We start from the raw sequence: 24,282 nt of genomic DNA, 5'->3' as shown, positions 1-24,282 counted from the left end.
AAATGTCATAAAGAGACAGATTGAAAAAAAGAGAGACCCTGTTGACTCCTTAAATGCCGCATGCCTTCTTACACATCTGTCCTGTCTTACCTTTTTAGGAAAATTTGAGAGTTAGGTCAAGGACTGCCAACACAGAGAAGGACATCTTATTAGGAATTCTAAAGACATGCACAGTGACCAACTCCTGTCATATTAATATGCTCTACCCCACAGCCCCAGCATCAGAAAGTTAAGATCAGGAAGGCAAAGTGAAACAATCTTAAACACAAAATCAAAAGCACTGAAGATAATTAGTAGTATCAGTCTTTGCTCAACACCAGGCCTTTGAGAGTCTGATTTAACATGAACTTTAATTCTGTACCAAAAAACTTCTAAATGGGAAGAAAACAGTGCCTCTGTTCATCAAAAATCCCATGGCCATCCTCAGGCTTGGGGCAACTTTCTTTTCACCTTTTCCCTCCCCGTCTGGTGGCGCCCACACAATAGGCCCCCAGGTAGCTGTTGGTGAAAGCACTGTGGCAGTACCTGGAGCTCTACCACTTTTAATCTCCTTCTTCCATTACTTTCTTACTTCCTTTCTTCCTGCCTCTCTCCTTCCCCACTAAGTCTTTTTTACTGCACTGTAGTTTTCACAGAACAGAGAGACTATTAAGTATAGAAAAGGGCTGTTAAACCCTTGAACACAGCTACACAGGGATTAAGGGTTGAACTTTATCCCTGTATGTAAAGAAAAGAATAAACATATAAAAAAGCAGTTACAAATGACCTCAAATGACTGCTAGATGATGGTATTATTTAAACAATCAAGTACACTGCCAAAAAATAAATGCCATTTGCTATTTCATAAAACAGCTCATAAAATTCTGTATGTGTGATTAGTCTTCTGCAGGCTTTGTGCTCTCCTGAATTAGACCCATTTGTATAACCTGTTACTTACCATCTGATCTTTGCTCACTGGCTGATGAAGCAAGTGCCTGAATAAGTTTAATATAAATTTGTCTTATGAAAATTCTAAGCTGAATTCTTAAATATAAAAATACTTTGCTTCCTTTAGGGTATCTGAAGAATCAGAGAAGTTATTATCTCTCCTAAAGTACATCTTCAAAACTAAAGGTAACTTCAGGAAGGTACATAATAGGATTCTGTGTACCTGTTTTATAAAAATGCGATAAGAGGTCTTCTTTTTCAATAAAACGTTGATAGAGCCAATCAGAAAGTTCATCGGTCTCCAGGGGTACATCTTTAATTGGAAAGATCCTAGTTAAGAAAATAAGGGCGAAAATTATGTTAGTTCAGAAGACAAAATCAAACAGAGCCGCAGTTTAGCTTTGGTGACTGAAAAGCTGAAGAAAGTTATGGAATGGAACCTCTTTTGCAATGGTGGGTTTCCTCAGCTTCTCAAGTTATCTTGATTTAAAAAAAAAATGTTGGTTACACAATTGAGTTCATTTATTCATTCAAACATTTATTAGCTCATTATGTTAGTGCTAGATGTTAAAAACATATTAGTTATCCTATATCTATGAAAAATTATTGAGAAACAACTGTCTTCTCATGCTGCTGTGTTAAGTAGAAATGGTATTTAGAACAGATGAAATTTTAAATGGCATCTACTTTAGGACACTGGAGTAGTCAAGTGGCAGGCCAAATAATGCAGCCTAGCAATGTTCTTTTGCTGGGAATGTCTGTGAACTAGACAGAATCCCTCTAAATTTGTGCCTTTTCACTAACTATATCAGAGATACTGGTTTCCTGAGCAAAGTCAACTCACACCGATTGGTAGTGGCTGCTGTGACACAATCCTGAAGGTTCTGCAACCCGGTCCTGACTCAACAGCAATTAGACTGGGATGATTAGTGATAAATATCCCCTGGAGGTGAGAACAGACAGAAGAGTACAAGTAATACTGCCTATCGGCCGCTCTTGAGAAAGAGTTTCTTTCCTTGTTTGTTTTCCAAATTTTGGGGTAGAGGGTTTAATTTTTTTTTTTCCTTTATCAAAGGTATAACGGTACACAGTTAAAGTCTACAAAAGGTTTGTTTGTATGAGAAAACAGCAGACCCTGTCCCTCTGCTTTTTTCCTCCTTCCCGAGAGGAATTGATTTTAACTTCTTTTAGCTGATTATCTTGATATTGATCACCATGTTTCTTCTTTAGCGTTGGGGCTTATCTACTGAGTTCCCACTATGGAAGACGAAGATTAAGCTCCTTCTTCTTCCCATTCCTATCACACATGCACATCCTTCCCATCTTCCCATGCAACCAATTTTTGTTTTCCCTGAATTGAGCAATTACAGTTTTCTATGTACACATAACTATCTCAACCACATGCTCTTGGCCAATTGTCTAGAATCAATTCTCCAGATAAAGCCCTGTGACCCTTTTCTTAAGGAGCCAGATAAAAGATATTTAGACTTTGCAGGCCATGCGATCTGTTGGAACAATTAAACTCTGCTTATAGTGCAAAAGCAGCCATAGACAATGTGTGAATAAGTGTAGCTGTGTTCAAATAAAATTTTATTTGAGCCCTGGCTGGTGTGGCTCAGTAGACTGAGGTCCAGCCTGTGAACTGGACGGCCGCAAGTTCAACTCCCAGTCAGGGCACATGCCTGGGTTGTGGGCCAGGTCCCCAGTTGGGGGTGTGTGGGAGGCAACCAATTGATGTTTCTCTTGCACATCTTTCTCTCTCTCTCTTTCTCCTTCCTTTCCCCCCTCTCTAAAAATTAAATACATTAAAAAAATTTTTTTTAAATAAATACAATCTTAAAATTTTATTTGAGTAACAGGCAGGAGCCATGTTGACCTGTGGTCTAGCTCTTCTCCCAAGGCATTCACATACATCAGACATTCATTCAATTTCATCCTCCTGAAGGATTTCAGCCAGGTTTTGGACTTGCTGCCTGTAGTTTTCATCTTGTGAAAGCCCTTCGCTATTGTCCTGGTGATTCTCTGCACTCTTAAAGTGGATTTAATGTTTCTTACATCTTCCACCTTCCTCTGTTTGTATTTACGCCACATTTTCATGGAGCACACCCTACAACACTTTCTTGACAAAAGGTACTTGAAACCTTGCATTTCTGCCAATGTCTTCTTTCTGTTTGCACTCCTGCTTGATAATTTGACTAGATAAAGGATTCAGGGCTGGAATTCATTTTCTTCATCCTCTTTTTTTGATCCTCCTTTCTGGGAGTTTTGCTTTTTTTAATCATATTTTTAATTTCTATGAGCTCTCTGAGTGTTAACTTTTTCATAGTATGTTTTTGTTTTATTGTTGCAATATTGTATCTCTATGAAAATTATAATGGAAAGTTTAAAACCTGCACAAAAGTAGGGAAAAGGGTTAGTCAATTCCCATGTACTCTTAGGATTTTTGGAAGCTGTTCTTAACCTGTACAGTCTCTGTTCTTCCAAGTCACCATCTTATGTTTGCTTTAGTCTCCATCTTTCACAGTAGAGGCTGATTAGTTTACCAGTGACCTGGTAATTCTTTGTTTTTCGCTCACATTTACAGGTGAGGGAGGGCCTTACCAGCTGACAATGCTCTCAGCATGTGAGTGAAGTTTGTTGACTGTGAACTTCACTGAGGATTATCTGGCTGGGCTAGTTCAGTTGGCTTCACCGTTTCCCCTGAGAAAGGCGGGCTCATGTCTGCCTAGCGGGTGAAGGCCTGACTGCTGGCTTTCTGGCAGCGGAAGGAGGGAGTCTCCCAGCACTCGGCACACTTACACCACTTAACCGTGCTCTTTCATTACGGGACCCCTGCCTCGGCTTTGGGAGTCCAGAGAGCCTCATTTCCTCCCCAGAGTAAACCTCCAGTATTGGAAATACGGGGCAGGGAAAGAGTAATCACCCACCTCTGGAATGGAGAGGAGAGGTTCTGGGGATCTGAGTTCTCCCTGAACAGATTGAACCAGTCCTCCCACGTTTAGCAGTCCTTTTAATCTCATGCCCACAGGTACTGATGCTGCCAGTTTTTCAGCCTTTTGGACGTTCTGAGGTATAAATAAGGTTGGCTCTTGGCTTTCCCCTCAGCTGGCTTAGGGCTTCTGTTTCCAACTTCCCAAGTATTGTTGGCTATTGTCTTTCTTGCTCTCCTTCTCACCCTTGATGGTCTACACTTTAAAAACCTCCCTCATGTTCTTTTAGGGGGGTTTTGGAAGGGCATGAAAGTACACATAAATCCACCATCTCTTCTGAGAAAGCTGTCTTGTTATTTCTGAAAGGTCTAAGGCGATTTTCTGTCTTTGGCCAGTACCTACCACTTACCATTCTACAAAGGAGTCTATACAGCTATTTCAAGCTTAGGCAAAATGTGTGCAAGTTACTTAATAAGGATTTAAAAAATATAATGATGGATAATGCATACCATCATAAAAATACTAAACAACTTTTATAGTTTATCAGGACAACAGTGTCCAGACCAGTCAAATAATATGAAAGATTCCAAATGACCAAAATGACTCCCTCAAAGGCTTTTCAAAAAGTTACTCATGTAGCATAATCATTTGCACACAACTCTTCTAAAAAGTCAGAAGGAAAGTTATTTATGAGTCAGATTCCTTTCTCTTATTTAAACATTTAAATATCAAATTGGGGGTATTTTAAAAACCAAACTTAAGTATCAGTGGACAGTATGAAAAAATATATTAAAAATCAATTTCAAGAAATCACAGGTTTTTGTTTTGTTTAGTTTTCTTTTTTTTAGAGAGAAGGGAAGGAAGGGAGAGAAACATCCATTGGTTGCCTCTCGTATGCACCCCAACCGGGGAATGAGCCCACAACCCAGGCATGTGCCCTGACCAGGAATCGAACTGGCCACCTTTTGCTTTATGAGATGACCCCCAACCTTCTGAGCCACACTGGTCAGGGCACTCATACACTATTGATTAAAAATTTTGCTTTCAAAGTTTGAAAAAAAAAGAAAGGTAACCAAAATATAATTTTATTTACACAGAAAATAATTTTCCCATTCTTAGTCATCTTTCCATTCCCCCAAAATATTGTACTATATTCTTATAAAGCAGGAATATAAGTGTTTTGGCCTATCAGATATCTTAAAGGGGAAAGAGATGCCAAGGTCCAGAAGCTTCAAGTCTCAGCTTGCTGCTGTAAAGTCCCCTAGCAGAATTAAAATTTCCCTTGCTATGAAAGAGCTAGCAAACAGATGAATTAAAGAAATGCCATTACTTTTAGAAAGAGAAAAAATACTGGGAATGCTTATACTAAATGCTTTTATCTAAATGCTTACATAAAATTATCCCATAGGCCAGTATTTCTTAACCCTTTTAATGCTATTCTCCTAAGTAACTGAAAGATCTCTTTCACACTAGAAGTGTTACCTCTCCACGTGTTCACGTTCTCATACGCCTCACTACGTGAGTGAGTGGGGATCCCTGGCTGAGAGTCTCTTCCACAAATATGGGGTTTTGGTTTTTTGTTATGCTTGGAATCTGCTTTTTAGGCACAATTAAAACAATCCCAGAAGGCAATGTGGCATAGTGTTATATGTACAGGCTCTGGACTAGACGGCCCGGGGTTGAATTCTGGCTCTACCACTTGCCAGCTGTGTGACCTTGGAAAATTGTTTAACCTCTGACTAGGTCCCCTCATCTGTAAAATGGGGCTATTAATATTATTTATGCTACAAAGTAGTTTGTTGTATGTGCAAAGTATTTGGCAAAGGACAGTGGCATCCCTTGGCATCTGTAGAGGCGGTGCTGCTGGTTGGTGAATCCCAGATTATTCATGATAAGCATTATTGTTCTTTCAAGTTCTTTGGGTACAGTAAGAGATGTAGTGACTAGGCTAGACCAGAAGCTGTTCTGACAGTTTGGCATTCCATGACTATTTTCAGATAGTACAATATTTTATACACATAGTGTGTGTGTGTGTGTGTGTGTGTGTGTGTGTGTGTGTGTGTGAGTGCATGTATATATACATGTATATGTGCACTTTTTGTGTACATATATACTTTCTATACCATTGGCAATAATGAAGCCAGGCTCAAGCTAGTCATATAAAAGTAAAAAGGACAAAGAGTTGTTATCAAGTATTCAAAAGATAAATTGCAGACAGAGGCTCTAAAGACTCTTTTAATATTAATATTGATATGATCAGAGTACAGACAAGGAGGTAAAATATCAAATAAGGAGAAATCTTGGGCTATTTATACAGGTTTGTCTTTCGACCTCTTCAAACGTGACTTCTTTGAATTATGTGAAACTCTCAAATTAGACATATTTCAAGAATTTTATAGTTTCCTCTTTCTCCTCTCCCTATTTTAACTAGGAATGCAGACTCCTATGGCGGAAAATTACATAGGACACACACAAGATCCTATGGCTGCTTCAACAGACTACTTCACCTCAATGTACATAAAGTCCTACAGAATTTGGTCAATAGGCCAACACATTTCTATGGAAAAACGTTCTCAGTGTTCACCATACAATGCTAAGTTCACATTTCCTCACCTTGCCATCTTATTCCTCAGCTGCAGAAAGCAAAACTCCTTATCTCAAGCCATCGCCATTTAAGAGTGAGTTTGAAAAGGAGTTGATTTAAAAAAAAAAAAAGTCAGTTGTGAGTAGCTTTTCCTAACTCTAAGAAGTCTTTCCTTCTCTAAGAAGTCTCTTTACGTGTCTGAAACAACCATGTATAAAGACTGAGTGTCTACATCCACCAAGCAATCGTATAATCTTAACTGCAGGTAGCAAGGGGAATTAAGATAAACAATGACAATTTTGTTTTTACCTTTACTATATTTACACTTTTAAAAATAACTTTTTAAAAAGATTTTATTTATTTTTAGAGAGGGGAAGGGAGTGAGAAAGAGAGGGAGCGAAACATCAATGTGTGGTTGCCTCTCAAGAGTCCCTGACTGGGGACTTGGCCTGCAACCCAGGCAAGTGCCCTGACTTGGAATTGAACCAGAGATCCTTTGGTTCACAGGCTGGCACTCAGTCCACTGAGCCACACCAACCAGGGCATATAGTTACACTTTCGATTTCTTTTTCTCTGTTGCCTGATTAGGATCTCTAGTACAATGTTGAAGAGGTGATAATGATTATCCTTTCTCATTCCCCATCTTTCAGTGGGAAGCATTCAATAGTTTGCCATTCAGTATATGTGCTCTAATTTTTTCTGTAGATCCCATTAATTAAAGAAATTCCCTTCTAATCCCAGTTTGCTATGAGCATTTTCTTTTTTTATCACGAACAAGAGTTGCATTTTGTTGTGTACCGGTTTAATATGATTTCAAATCCACTGGTTTATGACAAAAGTGCAGTTTATATAAGTAAAGTTGTTTTGATATAAGAGTGAAGTGTCAGGATGTCATCATGGACATCAGTGGTTGCAGTAGCTCAGCTGCTGAGGGCTGATCAGTAAGGACAAGTGGAGAAGCAACTGTGGCAACTATGGCAAGGGGACATTTAGACTCTACATGCCCAGAGTTTATGAGGACCACCCGAGAGTGTTCAGTCTGGGCAAGGCGACTCGGCTGATGGAAAGTGCTCTCTGAAGGCCTTGGGTTATTATTCTGCTGCAGCTAACGCAACTCCTTACCGGGAGGTGCCGAAGCCCCATGAAGAATATTATTTTGCTGATCAAAAGACAAATACCATATGATCTTACCTATAAGAGGAACTGAATGAACAAAACAAACAAATGGGCAAAAGAGAGTCAGAGGCATGGAAACAGGGAACAAACTGACAGCGACCAGAGGGGTAGGGGGTGGGGGATAAGGGAGGAAAAACGGGGAAGGGTCTAGTCAAGGAACATGTATGGATGACCCACGGCCATGGACAACAGGGCAGGGATTGACTGTGGCAGCAGGAGGGGATGGGGCACGGAGAGCAATGGGGGAAAAGTGGGACAACTGTAATAGAACAATAAAAAACCCAGAACATTATTTTGCTCATCAATCCCAGCATCTTCGTTTCCTAGCAACGTACTCTAGGAACAAGGAACTTTTGTTTTGTGCTAGCAGATGGATGTCAGCTTTGTGGTGGCCAATCCGACTCTCCCAAGGACCAACTTATAGAAAGGTTACCTCAAACTAGACTTGAACATTATTTTCTTTCTTCTCCCCCTTGCCTAGAACAACGGCGTACTTAACCAATCACTGGTTTGGAGTGTGTTATTTTTTATTGGCTTCTTAAGAGACATGTTTCTGTATGCTATTGACTTGTGGAACTACTATAATTTCCACAATAAACCTGTGTTAAGTTATTGACAAATAATTATGTTCAGTCTCTGAGCATATTATGCCACCTAAAACAAAACATGTTTTATCAGTTCTTTTCTACCTGTCAAAATACATATAATTTTTCTCCTTATTCTGTTAATGTCATAAATTGAATTGACTGATTTTGAATGTTAAACCAAACTCATTCCTGGAATATATGCTCTCAGTACATAATATGATGTATTTTTTTTTTACATATTGCTGGATTAAGTTTGCATCTATAATCATGTAAGAGATTTGCCTGTAAATTGTCCTTTCTTATAATAATCTTGGTTCAGGTTTTGGTATCAAAGTTATGCTGGTCTTATAAAACAAGCTAGGAAGTATCCCCTCTTTTCTATCTCTGAAAGAACTGCATTTAATGTTCTTTTACTGTCTTTTCATTCCTGATACTGGTAACATGGGCCTTCTTTTTCCTCTTATCAGTCTGCCGGGAGATGATCTATTTAATAATGTTAAAAAAACAACAACACAACAATTTTTTTTTTTTGGTGTTGTTATTCTATCCTATTTTTTCTATGTCAGTAAATTCTCCTTTATTATTTCCTGTCTTCTACTCTCTTTGGATTTCATATGACTTTCTTTTTCTAAATTCTTGAGACAGATATTTAGATCACAGATTTTTGGTTTTCTTCTTTCCTAATAAAAGCTTTTTAAGGCTATAAGTTTCCCTCTAAACACAGATTAAGCTCTAGCCCATAATTTTATAGATCATATTTTCACTATCATTCTGTTAAAAATATTTTCTAATTTCATTGTAATCTATTAATACATGGTAAACATTCAATTCTTCTTATTCCTTATTGATAGACAGTTCCTCATCTTTTGTTTTACAAGCTATGTGACAATGAATAACACTGCAAATATCCATTCATAGTGTACAAGTAAATGTATCCATAGGATAAAATTCCCGAAGTAAAATTGTTAAGTCAAGGGTTAAATGCATTAGCAACTTTGAAAGACATTGGTACACTGTCTTCAGAAAGATTACACCAATTTATATTCCCACTAGCAATTTATGAGAATGCCTCTTGCAAAAAGATATACAAACTGGAGAGTAATAATCAGTAGGCTCTGGTTTAGGCATAGCAGACGATGGCTAGCAGTGTTCCACAACTGAGATATGCCAGTTTAGGCACATATTTTTGGGGACCCATCTATGACTCCTGAAGACTAGGTATCTTGCGCTTTCTTTTAAGTATTAATCTTAATAAAAATATCCTGGATCGTACCGATAACATGTTATTAACCAAGTACTGCCATGTGATTTCAGTGCTTATGTTTATAGTCATTTTGGTACAATTCAGTAATACTTTAAAAGCAAAAGGCCAGAAAAGTGAGCAGGGCCTACTTAAGAGCAAAATCTATTCTTCTGCCTCTTAAAATTTGAGATTTAACTATAACTTTCCCTGTGACTTTTAATATCCATTAAAATAAAACAAGAGGAGTTCTGCCCCTTGCAACTGCAGAACAGTTAACAGGGAACAGTTATAAATTCTGGACAAAACAGAAAACGTAATTAGTGGAAGATGCTGGAGAGTGACTAAAAGCAGGCAGATATTAGAGGAGAGTCAATGCTTGGAAGATGGGAGTGACACTGGGCGCGAGTGTCATTTTTTATAGCTTTTTATCTAAGACTTGTTCCCAGTAAGTGCGATGCAAGGAAGCTAAGTTATATAGTAGAAACAAGCAGTCTCACTGGTTGAAGAATCAGAGGACAGAGATGGGTGATTCTGACAGCTGGAAAGTGAGGAATCCCAGAGAGAAGAAAGCAGAGTGGGAGCCGCGACTTCTGCGTATAAAACACATCCACTGCTCTGGCTGACCCTGGATTACGGAGCTGTGGGGCAGAGTCCAAGCAGAATAAGGCCTCAGATTCTTAGTTCTGGCACAACGGAGGTGCCTGAGTTATGCGGGAAATTTAACTACTCAGGAAATTTGGTGATTTGTTTCATTTTCTCCAAATTAAATGTCCTTAAATATTTGTAATTTTAGGTAAGTCCATTAGATAAGTCAGTTAACTTTCATCTTGATACTAGAGGAATGTTTTAAAATTAAACAAGCAGTTTATTGTTTAAAGTCAATGGAATTACAAATTACCTTTTACTTTTAGATTATTTAATGTTTTAATAGTTTTGCAATGGAAGTAGCACTTTTTAAACATCTCTATCATAGCCAAATGGTTTAGGGAATTGTTAATATTTTTTTTTTGACCTCTAAAAATATACTATTTCTATAAATATAAAATCAGGCCTGATCAACCTAAGGATAACTTAGCAAGAGCTATAGGGTTAAATAATATCTTGAAATAGTATTTAAAACATCTTTATAAGGAGAAAATGACATTAAAAGTAAGGCTATAATAAACAGGACAAGTTAACTTGGGTTTATCAAGTGAACTCTTGAAAGCACGTGGTGAGGTTGGTGAAGCATGTATGGCTTTAAAAGGGGGAGAGTGTGGGAGTGGGGCTGTGTTTTAATAGAAATCCTACGCCACCATCTGCCTGGAATAGCCTGGGCATTCTCTTGTCTTAGGAAACAGCCAGGCGGGCAGGCCAAATGCTCCCTCCAAAGCAACCTGATTGTTTGGTCACCATGGGATTAAAATATTAAAGTGACTAATCATCCCCTAATATGGCAAAGTATCAAATGCACTGAATACCAGTCCTCTTAGAATTAAATAAAAGGAGGCCTTCTAGGATATAGACAAACAAACAAATAAACAATAGAAATAAATAAATCTTTCCAATACCAATAGTTAGCCAAATGAAAAACTAGCTCCTAATTTTTGAGAAATAAAAATTCTTATTATCCATAATCCAGAATGAACTCTTAAATACAGAGTATTCTACCAAAATCCACAGAATCAGATTTTAGAGCACAGATAAATTATACTTTCACAAAAAAAGATATAAAATAATCGTAGCAGCTGGCACCTATAAATTTGAGTTAGAACATTTGAATTTTCATGCCACAAAGATTCCAAAATTTGAGTTAAACAACATGGCTAACTCCTCAGTTCAATTCTGCCAACAACCTGTGGGGAGCTACTAAGCACTAAAAGTTTTAAGGTAAAATTTTTCCTACCTTCAAAAACATAATAATCTCACCACCAAACCATTATTATATGAAATGTTAAAGGGTTTTCTTTAAGAAGAAGACCATCAAAATGAACAATAAAATGACAACAAATACGTATCTATCCACAACTGTTTCTAAAAAACAAAATAAACAAGCGGAACAGAAACAGAATCATAGATACAGAGAACTTTTTGATGGTTGCCAGATGGGAAGGTGGGTGAGGGGAGCGAATGGGTGATAAGATGAAGGGATTAAGAAGTACACATTGGGAGTTACAGAAGAGTCATGGGGATGTCAAGTACCACACAGGTAATAGAGTAGCCAGAGAACAGACCCGAATGACCCGTGGACATGGACAACAGTGTGGGGACTGCCCGAGGGAGTGGCAAGGCTGGGGGGCGGGGGGGAAGGGGGGAAAAATTGGTACAACTGTGATAACATAAGCAATAAAACATAATTAAAGAGTAATAATCTAGCAGAGGGCTACAAAAAGTGAACAAATAATCTAAAACCAGGATATGATCAACATAGTATAAGAAGTTTAAAGAATTTCTGTGTAAGTTTAAGTGAAGGGGCATGCATGTCTACTTGTGGCACAGGATATGTGGGAAAGGCATCACTTGAGATGGCCTAAAAGAGTAAACAGAATTTAACACTAAAAAAAATTTTTTTAACCAAGTAACAATATGCATGTAGTTTTCAAAAGTCAGAGTACAAGGTTCATAATGAAAAGTAATAGCCCCTTTTCTTCCCCTCCTCAGATACTTGTTTCCCAGAAAACCTTTTTGCTATTCACCTCCATATTGCTTATAAATAATATGCTAATATCACTATTTTGAATCATCCAATTTAAAATGTATTTATTGACTTCCTCCTAAGGAGACGAGGATGTGGTTCTTTTACTCCTTTGTCCTCTTCTCCTCCTCCTTCCTACATGGTTAGTAATTCCTTCTTGGTCCTTTTTAAAAAAAAAATTTTTTTACTTATTGATATTCAGAGAGGAAGGGTGGGTGAGAGGGGGAGGGGGAAGAGGAAAAGAGAGAGACAGAGAGAGTTGTTTTTCACTTATTTATGCATTCATTTATGGATTCTTATATGTGCCCTGACCGGGGATGGCACCCACAGCCCTGGTGTATCAGGATGATGCTCTAACCAACTGAGCTACCTGGCCAGGGACAACTCTGAACTTTGTAGCCGTGCTTGCCCGTGTGGGTTCTCTTCATGTTCTTATGTGTCTGTTTCCTCTATCAGACCCTGCTATACTCATCTTCGAATATCCAGTATGTGAATCAGTGCGTACTCCTTTGTGGGAACTCAGATTTGATAAATGGAATGAAAGCGAAAGTAATCTGCCAGTGTAAAACTTTATGAGGTGCCATCTGTAGATAGCCATCAATACCATGGGCATGGTTAACTGACACCACCAGGGTTAGTGTGACAAGAATAACTCAGAAATGCAGAAACTACTTGCCACCAAAAATAGATTTATGGACAAGAACAGATACTGTCAAATTTAACATGTGAGAATTTCTCCCATCATTCAATCCCCGGAAATTTTGCTTTGAGCCAATGTCCTGAAATAAGGTGCTTAGGACTCATCCTCAACATACTAAGATATAATATTTATAGCTTCCCTGTGGATCCACTAGAAAGGTTTAAAACAAATCCCCACTCACTTATCTGAAAACAGAATCCAGCAACTCAGATACAAACTTTTAGCTGCTTTAATACAGGGATAAACCAAGGGTCTAAAGTAGCAACCACAGGATTATCTAGGAGAGAATTTTAAGTGACTTTAACATTTGTGTAGAAAAGGAGATGGCAAATACTCAGCACCCAGGCCACTAATTCCCTTCACACTCGGGAATAATTGAGCCTGGTACCCCTTCCTCTTGAGCCTGCTCCTTGTTTGACTATTGTCATAGCTATAGCAAGCCAACATGCCACAGGAGGGTAGAAACAATGAGATGGTATTGTCTAGGCCTTAAATGTTTTTATTATATTTTTATTCCTGTTACATCCTTTGAGAGGAAGAATCTTAACATTCTTGCTGAATAAACTGAATACCAAGATGTGACAATGGTATATTTGCTTAAGATAGTTCCTATGATGTTTTCCATGAGTCTAATGACTTTTTACTGACTTAATGGTTTTAGATCTAATAGTTTAAGGTTCATAGTAAAATTGTGGAAAAGGTACACAGACTTCCTTACATCTCTCTAATGACTTAAAACTTTCTATTTTGAAAAAGTTTCAGACTCAGAGAACAGTTAAAGATTCCCCAAATATCACGATTTCCCGTATTTGCTTTATCTTATCCTTTCTCTCTCTCTACATATTCTCTGATATATATGTATGATTTTCTTCCATTTTTGAGACTAAGTTACAGATATTGTGTCCCTTAAATACTTCCGTGTTTATTTTCTAAATATAAGGACAGTCTCTCATAGCACGATAGGGCAATGATCAAAATCAGGAAATTAACACTGATACAATACTATTATCTGATCTACAATCTATCTACTTCATTCAAATTTTGTCAACTGTCCCATTAATGTTTATAACAAAAGAAAGAAAGAGAGAAAGGGAGAAAAGAAAATAGCCCAGGCTGGGTAACTATGTTGGTTAGAGCATCATCCTAGTACACCAAGGTTGTGGGTTCAATCCCCAGTCAGAGTATATCCAAGAATCAACTAATGAATGCATAAACAAGTGGAACAACAAATCGATGTGTCTCTTTCTCTTTTCCCCTTCCACTCTCTCTAAAATTAATAAATAAAAATTTTTAAAAATTAAAAAGTGAAAGTCAAAGAAACTCCAAAATTTCCATTCTGGGTATGGGCAGAATGATGTACAAACCGCAACTGGAAAGCCAGGAGAAGCAAGTTTGGGTGAAGAAAAATGAGTTCAGTTTTAGAAATAACAAGTTTGAAGAAGAAAAAGGATATCCAGGTGAAGGAAAAGAAGTTAAATGAGGGGTTGGAACTTTGGAGAAAGACTGAGAGCTAGAAGTCCATTTATAGAGAAGCCATTTCTGTAAGCTCTGCTATGATGAATTCAACCGCCATAGGAAAAAAAGAAAGAGGACTAAAAACAGGATCCTGGAGAAGGTCTATATTTATATAAATCGGTCAGTCCCTTAGAGATTGTGTGTGCACACACATACACACATAACAGATGTATGTATGCGTGTACATATCACCTTATATTAAACGAAGGGTTAAACAAAAATCTAGCCCCTCCACTTCTCAGATTCAATCCAATTCTTAATAGTGATCATCAGTCAGAATTATTCTTAACCATTATTCAATTAAAATTTAAACTCTAAAAATTTCAACATTTCCAACAAAATGAAATTAACTTAGAAAAAAAAAAGTGGATTTTGAAGACCAATGGCGGTCATTTTATTGGACCTGACCCTAAAGAGACAGATAAGTGAAAAAGACACAGCGAACCCGCAGAGGGCCGAGGAGGTAGGGAGACGGCTCTTCATCTGCGAAGCTCATCACAGTTCTCAAGCCTGTCATGTCCAGGTTCATATGGTGAAAATAACCTAGTAAATTAGATTTCTATGTTACAGTCTTGGTTCTTTACAATGTTAACAATAAAAAATTCTTTCACGTTTGACTTCTAATAAGCATCTGAGAAGAAATTAAGCATATCCTTTAACTGGAGGATGGAGATTTTTTTATCTTATTTGAAATGATGATTCACCTCTTTCAAATCTTCAACTTCATGACAAAAATACAGAATTCGGTCCCCAACAGAGTCAACCTCAGTTAGGACCAGTTATTTATCGTCTCCAGCACCCTGAATGGTGGCAAACGAAAATGTTTTATTTTCTTGAAGGAAAGGGGAAAAAACCTGCTAGTGCAGAAACGAAAAAAGAACTTGTAGGTGGTGAATATCAACAAAAACAGCCAAACAGAACTAAAAACTTGAAGATTAAATTTAATGTGTAACTTTGCATTTTCCACCTGGAAGCTCTGAATAGTGACAGATGACTAAAATGTCCAGCCTTTTCCAGAAAAAAACTAGGATACAGAGGCAAAGGAATAGAAAACAAGAGATGATAAGAAAAGCAGACAGAAAGAAGCAAATTATTAGACAGCAGGAGTAGGGGTGAAATGAGCAATATAAGCAGTGACAGAGAAAAGTCCTAGCACAAGAAAAACTAAAGATAGGACACTGTTTCCGTATGCTAGGGGGAAGAAAGCAAGCTACGTTTAGTTCAAGAGGCAATCTCATGACCTCATTCCCAGATGAGTCACTTGGGGGCTGGGGCTGGGGGTGGTAAACCTCTCAACATGTGTCATTAAGTGCATACAGCTACGTGTGCTCCGCTTAGCTGTGAACAACTTTAGTTACGGCTACTGGGGAAAGGTGACCTGAAATCTGGTCCCCATTCCACTGAATAACTCATATTTACTACATTTATTCTACATTATTCTAACTTTTACACCAAAAAGTTTTATTAGAGAAATGTAAGCCTCTTAAAGTTCACTGTTAAATTATGGCTAAAACAGGATGGACCTAGAAGGTATAATGCAAAGTGGAAAAATATCGTATGATTTCACCTATAAAAAAACAAAACAAAACAGAAACAGGCTCACTGACACAGAGAGCAAACTGGTGGCTGCCACCGGGCTGGGGGACAGATGAAGAAGGTGAAGGAGAGTAAGAGGTATGACTTCCAGTTACCAAATAAATAAGGCATGGGAATATAAAGTACAGCAAAAGAAAAATAGACAGTAATATTGTAATAACTTTGGCAACAGGTGGTTACAAGACACACTGTGGTGATTACACTGTAAGGTATAGAAATGTCAAATCTATGTTGTATACCTGAAACTAATACAATATTGTTTGTATACTTCAATAAAAATAAATTTAAAAATAAATTATGGATAAAACACTAAAATATGAAAATCTCTTAGGCCATATAATTTGAGTATTTCAATATCCTTGATCTAAAGGGGTAAAGTCTATTTAGTGTCTCTTAAGTGGTGTGTGAACCAAGTGAATTCTTACAACTATCTGACAAAAATGCTTTAGTTGCGATGATTCAAATGATTATTAAACCAAAATTCTAAATTCTGTGTGCAATTTCTTTTTTCAGTTAATTTTTTAAAAATTGATTCACAGACCATTACAGAACCAAGTAGTTCAGTGAAAAGTAAGATCCCTTCCCCAGGGATATTCACAGTCACGGGGTGACCACCAACTCTATGGCCACCACCATCCAGCCTTTTGGGAGGGGGCAGGAGAGAGGGAGCAGTCACTTTTTGGACTTTGGTTTGTTGGAGGTGCTGCATGCTAAATACCCAGTTAAATTGTAACTAATACTGCATTATACTAATTTTAAGATACCTCTTTATTTCAGCGATGTTAATATGTAAAAAATACGCATCTTAATATTTTCTCTCGTTTATTCTTTTTCAGAACTTAATTCTGGAATCTAAGAAATGACTCTACCTCTACGGGATGAACTTTGAACACTACCTTTATGACTACCAACTATGAGATATATAATTAAAAAATCATCCCAAATTCATTGCTACGCATTGCAGTTTTCCAAGGGAAGACTCTTTGAGGAGGAAAAAGCCAATACGAAGACCTGAGGTAGGAACATAATTGGAACATTCAAGGATGGTAAGAAAGCCAGGAGACCCAAAGGGTGATGAGTAAGAAGCAGCAGAAGGTAAGGTCAGAGAGAAGGAGCAGGTCAGGCAGAGCACTAGACACCATTGTAAGGCTCCTGGCTTTTAAGGTGGGTAAAGACATGATGGGGTTCTGAACCTAAGACTGACATGATCTGACAGATTTTGAAACAGACTCTAAGAGAGACAAAAGTGAAAACAGTGTGACCAACTAGGCGGTTATACAGTGATCTCCGTGCTGGGTGGAGGTGAGGGTGGCCAGGACCAAGGTGAAAAGAAGTAGTCAGACCCAGCTACATATTGGATACAGAACCAAAAGGACTTTCTGACTGAGATGTGGGAGAAGAGACAGGCCAAGGACACCTCCGTGGAGGTTTTCTATCCAAGTAACTGGAAGGATGGAAGTTGCTATCGGTAATTAGATGGGGAAAGCTATGTGGAGTATATATTTTTAGGAAAACCCAGTTTCATTTTAGAGATGACTATTACACACCCCATTGAAGATGTCAAGTAGTCAGATACAAAATTCTACTGAGTATATTCTTTTTTTATTTAGCCATTCCTCTACTGATGGATATTTGTTTCCAATTTTTTACTCTTACAAAAAATGCTGTACTAATATCTGGAATATGTAGTCCTAAGTAGAACTGTTATGTCATAGAGGAGGTACTTAAGAAACTGCCAAATTGTTCTTTAAATTGGCTGTACCAATTTGTTTCACTTTTCTACAACCTCACCAATACTTGATATCAATGATTATTGATCGGTAGAAACTCTTTACATATATACCCAACATGAATCCTTGCTATGTGCACTTCAAACACCTTAACTTTGTTTATAGTGTCTTTTGCATACTCCAGTTTTTAATTTTGTTGCCATCAAATCTGTATTTTTCCTTCATGATTTATGACTTATGATTTTTGTGTCTTATAAGGAAGGTCTACCCCACTGTGAGAACACTGAAGAGTTTCCTGCATTTTTCTTTCAATAATTTAGTCTTGTTATTGATGTTGAGATAAAAAAATCTATCTGAAATTTATTTGGGGATATGGTAGGGGTGAAATTTCAATTTTATGTTCCCTCATATGTAGAAGCAATGGTCCCTAACCATTTCATTTATTGAGCAGTTCATTCTTTCTTCACTGGTATGTGATACCTACTTAATCATATACAAGTTCCCAAATAAATTTGGATTTTCTAATCTTTTCATTGATCTGGCCCTGCCTTCATACTACACTGTTCTGATTACATTGAGCCTTGGTATCTGGTAGGAAGAATTCCTGTTTCATTCACCTTCAATATTATCTTAGCTATTCATTTATAATTATTCAAATAAATTTTCAAATCATTTTGTCAAGTTTCCAGAAAAACCCTCCCAGATTCTGATTCTCAGTCCTCCTGAATATAAGGTAATTGGAATTATGTTAAATTTAGAGATTTATTTGGGAGAACTGACAACTTTATAATTTTAAGTCTTCCTCTCCATGAACACACACAGTGTCTCTGTGTAGACTATTGCCATGGTTAATTTCATGTGTCCGTCTGACCGGGCTAACAGAGGCCCAGACAGCTGGTGAAACACGGTCTCTGGGAGATTAGCATTCGAATCTGGGTAAAGATGGCCCCTCACCAGCACTGGCAGCACCGTCCAGCCCACTGAGAGCCTGAACAGAACGGGAAGATGGGAGATGGGTGACCCACTCTCTCTTATGCGTGGGTTAAGCTAAAACATCCATCTTATGCCCCAGGACATCGGCTTTCCTGATGCTTTCTTTACATTTTTAAAAAAGATTTCATTTATTTATTTTGAGAGAGAGGGGAAGGGGGAGAGAGAGAGGGGCTGGGGGGAGAGAAACATCAATGTGAGAGAGAAACATCCATTGGTTGCATCTCATAAGCACCCTGTCCAGGGACCAAATCTGCAACTAAGCATGTGCTCTGACCCTGAATCGAAGCAGAGGCCTTTCGCTTCGCAGGACAATGCCCAACCAACTGAGCCACACCAACCGGGTCAGCTTCCCTGGTTCTTGGGCTTTTAGACTCAGACAGGGACTTAACACCCTTGCCTCCTCTCCCCCCACCCCTTCTCAGACCTTGGGACTCAGACTAAATTACACCACTGGCTACCTGATTCTCCAGCTTGCAGAGAGCAGATTGTGGAGCTTCTTGGCCTTCTGTTATTTCTCTAATAACATGAAAGATATTTAATCCTTTAACCACGCCCCAAATCTAAAATATCATTTCAACATGTCACCAACAAAAATTATTAATGGTTTACTTTACATTTCTATTTCGTACTAGTTTCTGAAATACAGTGTGTATTTCACACTTAGAGCATACCTCCTATCAGCCTAGCCACACTTTAAGTGCTCGATAGCCACATGTGACTAGTAGCTTTTACCATTGGACAGTGAATGTCTAGAAAGCATGAACTTTAGCATTCACATATTCAGTAAGTACTGCGTTTCTGCTGTATCCCAGCACTGTCCTGGAAAATAATTGTCAGCAAGACAGGCAAAGTGTCTGCTCTCACGGAGGTTATGTTCCAAACAGGGAAGGCTGCTGATAGTGATTACTTGAGTTTTTTGATAAAGATGGTACCTTAGCCTAATCTTCTATTTCATAGCAGTGCGTTTTAATATCAATTGTAGGATTATCACACTCAAGGCCTAAATAATGACATATCATTTCAAACTAATCAAATTTGTGGAAATCAAAGGTGATGACTTTGACACAGATGTAGGAAAAGGTGATATCTTCTTATACTGCTAATGAGACTGTAACCCAATAACAGCCACTTGAGAACTACCATATTTCGCCATGTATAAGGCACTTTTTTTGCCCAAATTTTTAGAGAAAAATAAGGATGTGCATTATACATGGGTAGTACTAATTCTGTATGTATATGTTTTAAATTCTTTTATTAATGCTTATGCATTAAAAGTGTAACTCTAGAAAGCAAAGCAATATCCATATGCAAAATAATACCCTGGAATATTATAATTGGTTTTGTTTCTAAATATAAATACATAAATAGATAGATAGATAGATAATTGAATTAAAAAATTAAAGCAAAAAGATTTTTCCCCCTGAAGGTTTAGGCCAAAAACTTGGATGCACATTATACATGGCAAAATACAGTATTCGACTATACCCAGTAAAGGTAAAAATGCATACACCCTATGATTTAGCAATTCCACTGCTGGGCACACAAATACCCCACTTTAACTCTCCTTCGTAAGTATATACTTAGAGAAAAAGGCCTAAGAATGTTCATTGCACTATTACTTATTATAATAGTAAAAAGACTGAGAAAGTAAGTATCGAACAATCATATAATGGGAATAGAATAGATAAACAGTGTTTATAGTTCAAATGAATGAAAAAGAGCCATAAATGTCAAAATGAAAAGGTCTAGAAAATAAGAGAGTGGAAAACTATTGCAAGATGATATACCAGGTATGGTTGTATATATTTTTAAAAACATACAAAACAGGCCCTGGCTGGGTAGCTCAGTTGGTTAGAGGGCCACCCCGATACACCAAGGCTGTGGGTTCGATCTCCAGTCAGTGCACATGTAAGAATCAGCCAGTGAATGCATAAATAAATGGAACAACAAAACGTTTCTATCTCTCTCACTCTCTCAAATCAATAAATTAAAAAAATTTTAAAAACACACAAAACAATATTATAAATATATCTGTATACTAAAAGGCCAGGAAGAATGCACACTAAATTTATGATGGTAGTGGTTTCAAGGATAGGAGGAAAGGGTAGGAAACTGGGAAGGGGAACAATGGGAACTTTACTAGACATGTTTTATTTCTTTTATTAATAAAAAAATGTCCAGAGGCAAATATATCAAAATGTTAACATTTGCCCATTCTTTTTTCTTTTTTTAATCCACACCCAAGGACATATTTACTGATTTTAGAGAGAGGGGAAGGAAGGGCGTGGGAGAGGGAGAGAAACATTGATGTGAGAAACACTGATCAGTTGCCTCTTGTACTTGTCCCAACTGGGGACTGAACTTGCAACCCAGGCATGTGACCTGACCAGGAATCTAACCCGCAACCTTTGGGCTTGCGGGATGATGCTCCAACCAACTGAGCCACACCAGCCAGGGCAACATTTGCCCAGTCTTGCTAATGAGCATATTTTCTTAAAAAACATTAAATGTTACTTTTCTGAGTTAATTTCTCCTCAAAATTTAAAATAAACTCTTGCCCAAAGTCTCTAATTGAATGCCTTCTCCAAAGTAACCGAAGTCCCAATCAAATTAGACATGAAAGCAACATCTCTGCTTTTGGTAATTTATCTATATGCCATATACTCATGGTTGCATAATTTTTCGAGATTAAAAAAAAATCTCCTTCTGCATAATATGATCAGCTTCTCTAATTCACTGTCCTAATTTGGGGCAAAGCAGACGTTTATGTGAAGGACAGGGGTTAATTTGCTTTCATCCTTATGAACACTGTATCCCTGTGATTAAAATCTAATTATGTTTAATTTTCCAATTAACTCCTTAACAGCAGCACACCGTGCCCATTACATCTTTAATAGGAAGATGCTGCCTTCCAGTGTGACAAGGTAGGGACGGGGTGAGGGAAAAGTTGTTCCCTTCAAATGTTTCTCAGAGCTAAACCTTTAGTTACCGTTTTGAAACAAGCTTTACTTTTGAAAAAGACCAATAAACAAACTAATCAAAAATATTTCCCTAGTTAAATAATACAGAATATTGGCAAGTTGGGAATAAGAAAGGACATTTTTTCTCTTAAAGTAGTAAGTGACTTATATCCAATCTACAGGGAATGCTCATTTTCTAATACTGGACTTAGTAATCTTCCATACACACTTCATATGTCTTAATGATAGTATGTTATATTTGTAAGATGCCTTGTAGTTCTGTAATATTTTTTTTTATCAGTACATCACTTAGTGCTCAAACAATGCACTCACTGAAGCCCAGGGACCTCTGGCTGCCTGAGGAGCCATGCAGACAATTGATTTAATTAGTAATGTGTCCTGGGTACTTTGTCACCACTTACTACAAATTTTCTAAAAAAATAAGTTCCCAGCACTTGGCTAAAAAATGACTTTTGAAAGATAACAACACTACTTATTTGTAAGATAGGATGTAGTATATAATCTTGTCACAAATTTTTACTTTCTCACTTTTGTGGTAGTTTAGGAAAGTACTTCACAGCATACAATACCATGTATATTTAGGGTTCCTCTCTTCTGAAAATCCTAAAAATCAGCAAAGGACTAAGAAGTAAGAAGTGAATTGACAATGCAGAAAACTGCTATTAGAAGAAAAAAAAATTTAAGAAATTTATTTAAAATAAATTATTGCATTCTTAGGCTCTTTCCTAAGCTTCAGCACAGAACCTTACACATCTAGAACATTCTGGTAATCTAGATGATTCTTTTCCTATTTAAATAAAGGCCAGATGTTTTCTGAGCACTTCCTCTCACTAACACAGTGTGACTGGAGTCATTCTCTGGGGAAAATGCTTTCCTTGTTCCGAGACCTCCTACACATGTCAGTGTGCTCCAATGAGGCGCAGGTAGCAGAATTGTTTGTAGCCTTGACAATACTTCCCAACAATAAAAAAGAAATGTATGAAAGAAATAAAAAATGGCCCAACCGCTGGTTAATGTTAAATAAATTATGCCAATTTTGTTGTTTAAATGTTGTTAAACATTTACGAATAGTTTCTTTTTTTTTAGTGCTCACCCATGGATGTTTTTTAATTGATTTTAGAGAGAGAAAAAGGAAAGGGGGAGGGGGGGGGAGAGAGAGAGAGAGAGAGAGAGAAACATCGATGTGAGAGAGAAACATCGACTGGTTGCCTCCCCAATGGGAACTGAACCTGCAACATAGGCATGTGCACTGACTGGGAATTGAACCCACAATCTTTTGATGTATGGAATGATGCTCCAACCAACTGAGCCACCTGGCCAAGGCATAATTTTTAAAATCTGCCTATAGGTGAAGATAAGGTAGCCCAAATTAAGCAAAACTACTATCTTTCAGTGATATTTTATCATTTCCAGATTACCTTTTTCTATCTCTCTGGGGACCCATTCCCCACTTTAGGCAACCAATGTTGTTTTGTTTTTCTTGCCAACCTTCCCACATTTAAAGAGAAAGAGATCTAACCCAAGTTATTTATATCATTCACATTTGTGTATATATGATTTCTAATGCTGTATTTTAAAATTTCTTATTATAATTGAAAACATCTCACCCTTGTTTAAAATTTTAAAATATAACCAAATAACTAGAATATGAACAAAAGCCAATCTTTCTGAGAAAATAAAAAAAAATGGATAAGGAATAATATGTTTGTTGAAATTTATTTTAATTTTAATGGTGTTATTCCTGGCAGGAGAAATCCAGGATAAGCAATAAACAGATTATTTTAGAATTAAGAAAGCTTGGAAGTATTTAAAAAAATAAAACAACCCTAAAAACAGCAAACTGCCCCCAAACAAAACCTATCTTCTTTCCTGTCCCCCAGGATGTCATGATGGCCTAGAACAACACAGGAGGAGACCTAATCAATCTACGGCAGATGGAGACATCCAGGGAGTTGCTACAACCATGGCCCACATCTCGTCTCACAAACTTCTTGCAAATCCTCCAAACTGTCCAGACACCAGGACACGTCCGGTCTCTCTGGCCCCTTTCATTTGCTTTCCCTTTCCCATGTGAGCACAGGTCCTTCCCTTTTCCTAACATTGGTTAGACAATGCACTCTATTAAATTTCTGGGAAGAAAAATCTACCTCTTCACTTCTCCCAAGACTCCTAGGAGATAGATAGATAGATAGATAGATAGATAGATAGATAGATAGATAGATAGATATAGGTAGATAGATATAGATGTGTGCGTTTATAAATAAAAATTTAATTTCTGCTAATCTAACACATTAGAATCCATTTTATTATTTCTATGTCTGATGATAAAGTTTCTATAATAAATATATTTCTGAAAAGCTTCTACTTTATTAATAGAGGTATTTTTTGGTATCAAACTAACCACTCCTCATCTTCTAGCTATTATTTGGTTATGATCCCTAAATCAGGGTTTCTTAATCTTTTTTTTTAATCCTACTGTATTTAGAGAAACTTCTCTGCAGAAAATTGCAAACGTACAGAAAATTTTGTATAGAGATTCAGCAAAAATTTTTTCTCAGGCCATCCACAGGACCCAGGGTTAAGAATCTCTGCTTCAAGTAAATTTAAAAGCCTTGCATTTTTTCCTGTTAAATAATTTTGCTAAAA

The 24,282-nt window shown here is 37.4% G+C and overlaps 1 protein-coding gene across 4 annotated transcripts in view; it reads right to left on the bottom strand.

Annotated features, from left to right (window-relative positions):
- The window catches only part of LPGAT1 (lysophosphatidylglycerol acyltransferase 1), a 97,868-nt gene that overhangs the window by 5,878 nt on the left and 67,708 nt on the right, over positions 1-24,282 (bottom strand). For all 4 annotated transcript variants that reach the window (XM_054563145.1, XM_054563143.1, XM_054563146.1 and 1 more), the window contains exon 7: positions 1,151-1,257. In XM_054563145.1, coding sequence (XP_054419120.1) covers positions 1,151-1,257 — 107 coding nt within the window. The remainder of the gene's footprint in view (positions 1-1,150; positions 1,258-24,282) is intronic.

This window comes from Pteronotus mesoamericanus, unplaced genomic scaffold (genome assembly GCF_021234165.1).
Source record: "Pteronotus mesoamericanus isolate MK-2021 breed Mesoamerican mustached bat unplaced genomic scaffold, CSHL_Meso_final scaffold_705, whole genome shotgun sequence".
In the NCBI taxonomy this organism is placed as follows: domain Eukaryota; kingdom Metazoa; phylum Chordata; class Mammalia; order Chiroptera; family Mormoopidae; genus Pteronotus; species Pteronotus mesoamericanus.
Note: the sequence above shows the minus strand (reverse complement) of the source record. Positions and strands in the feature narration are given on the sequence as shown.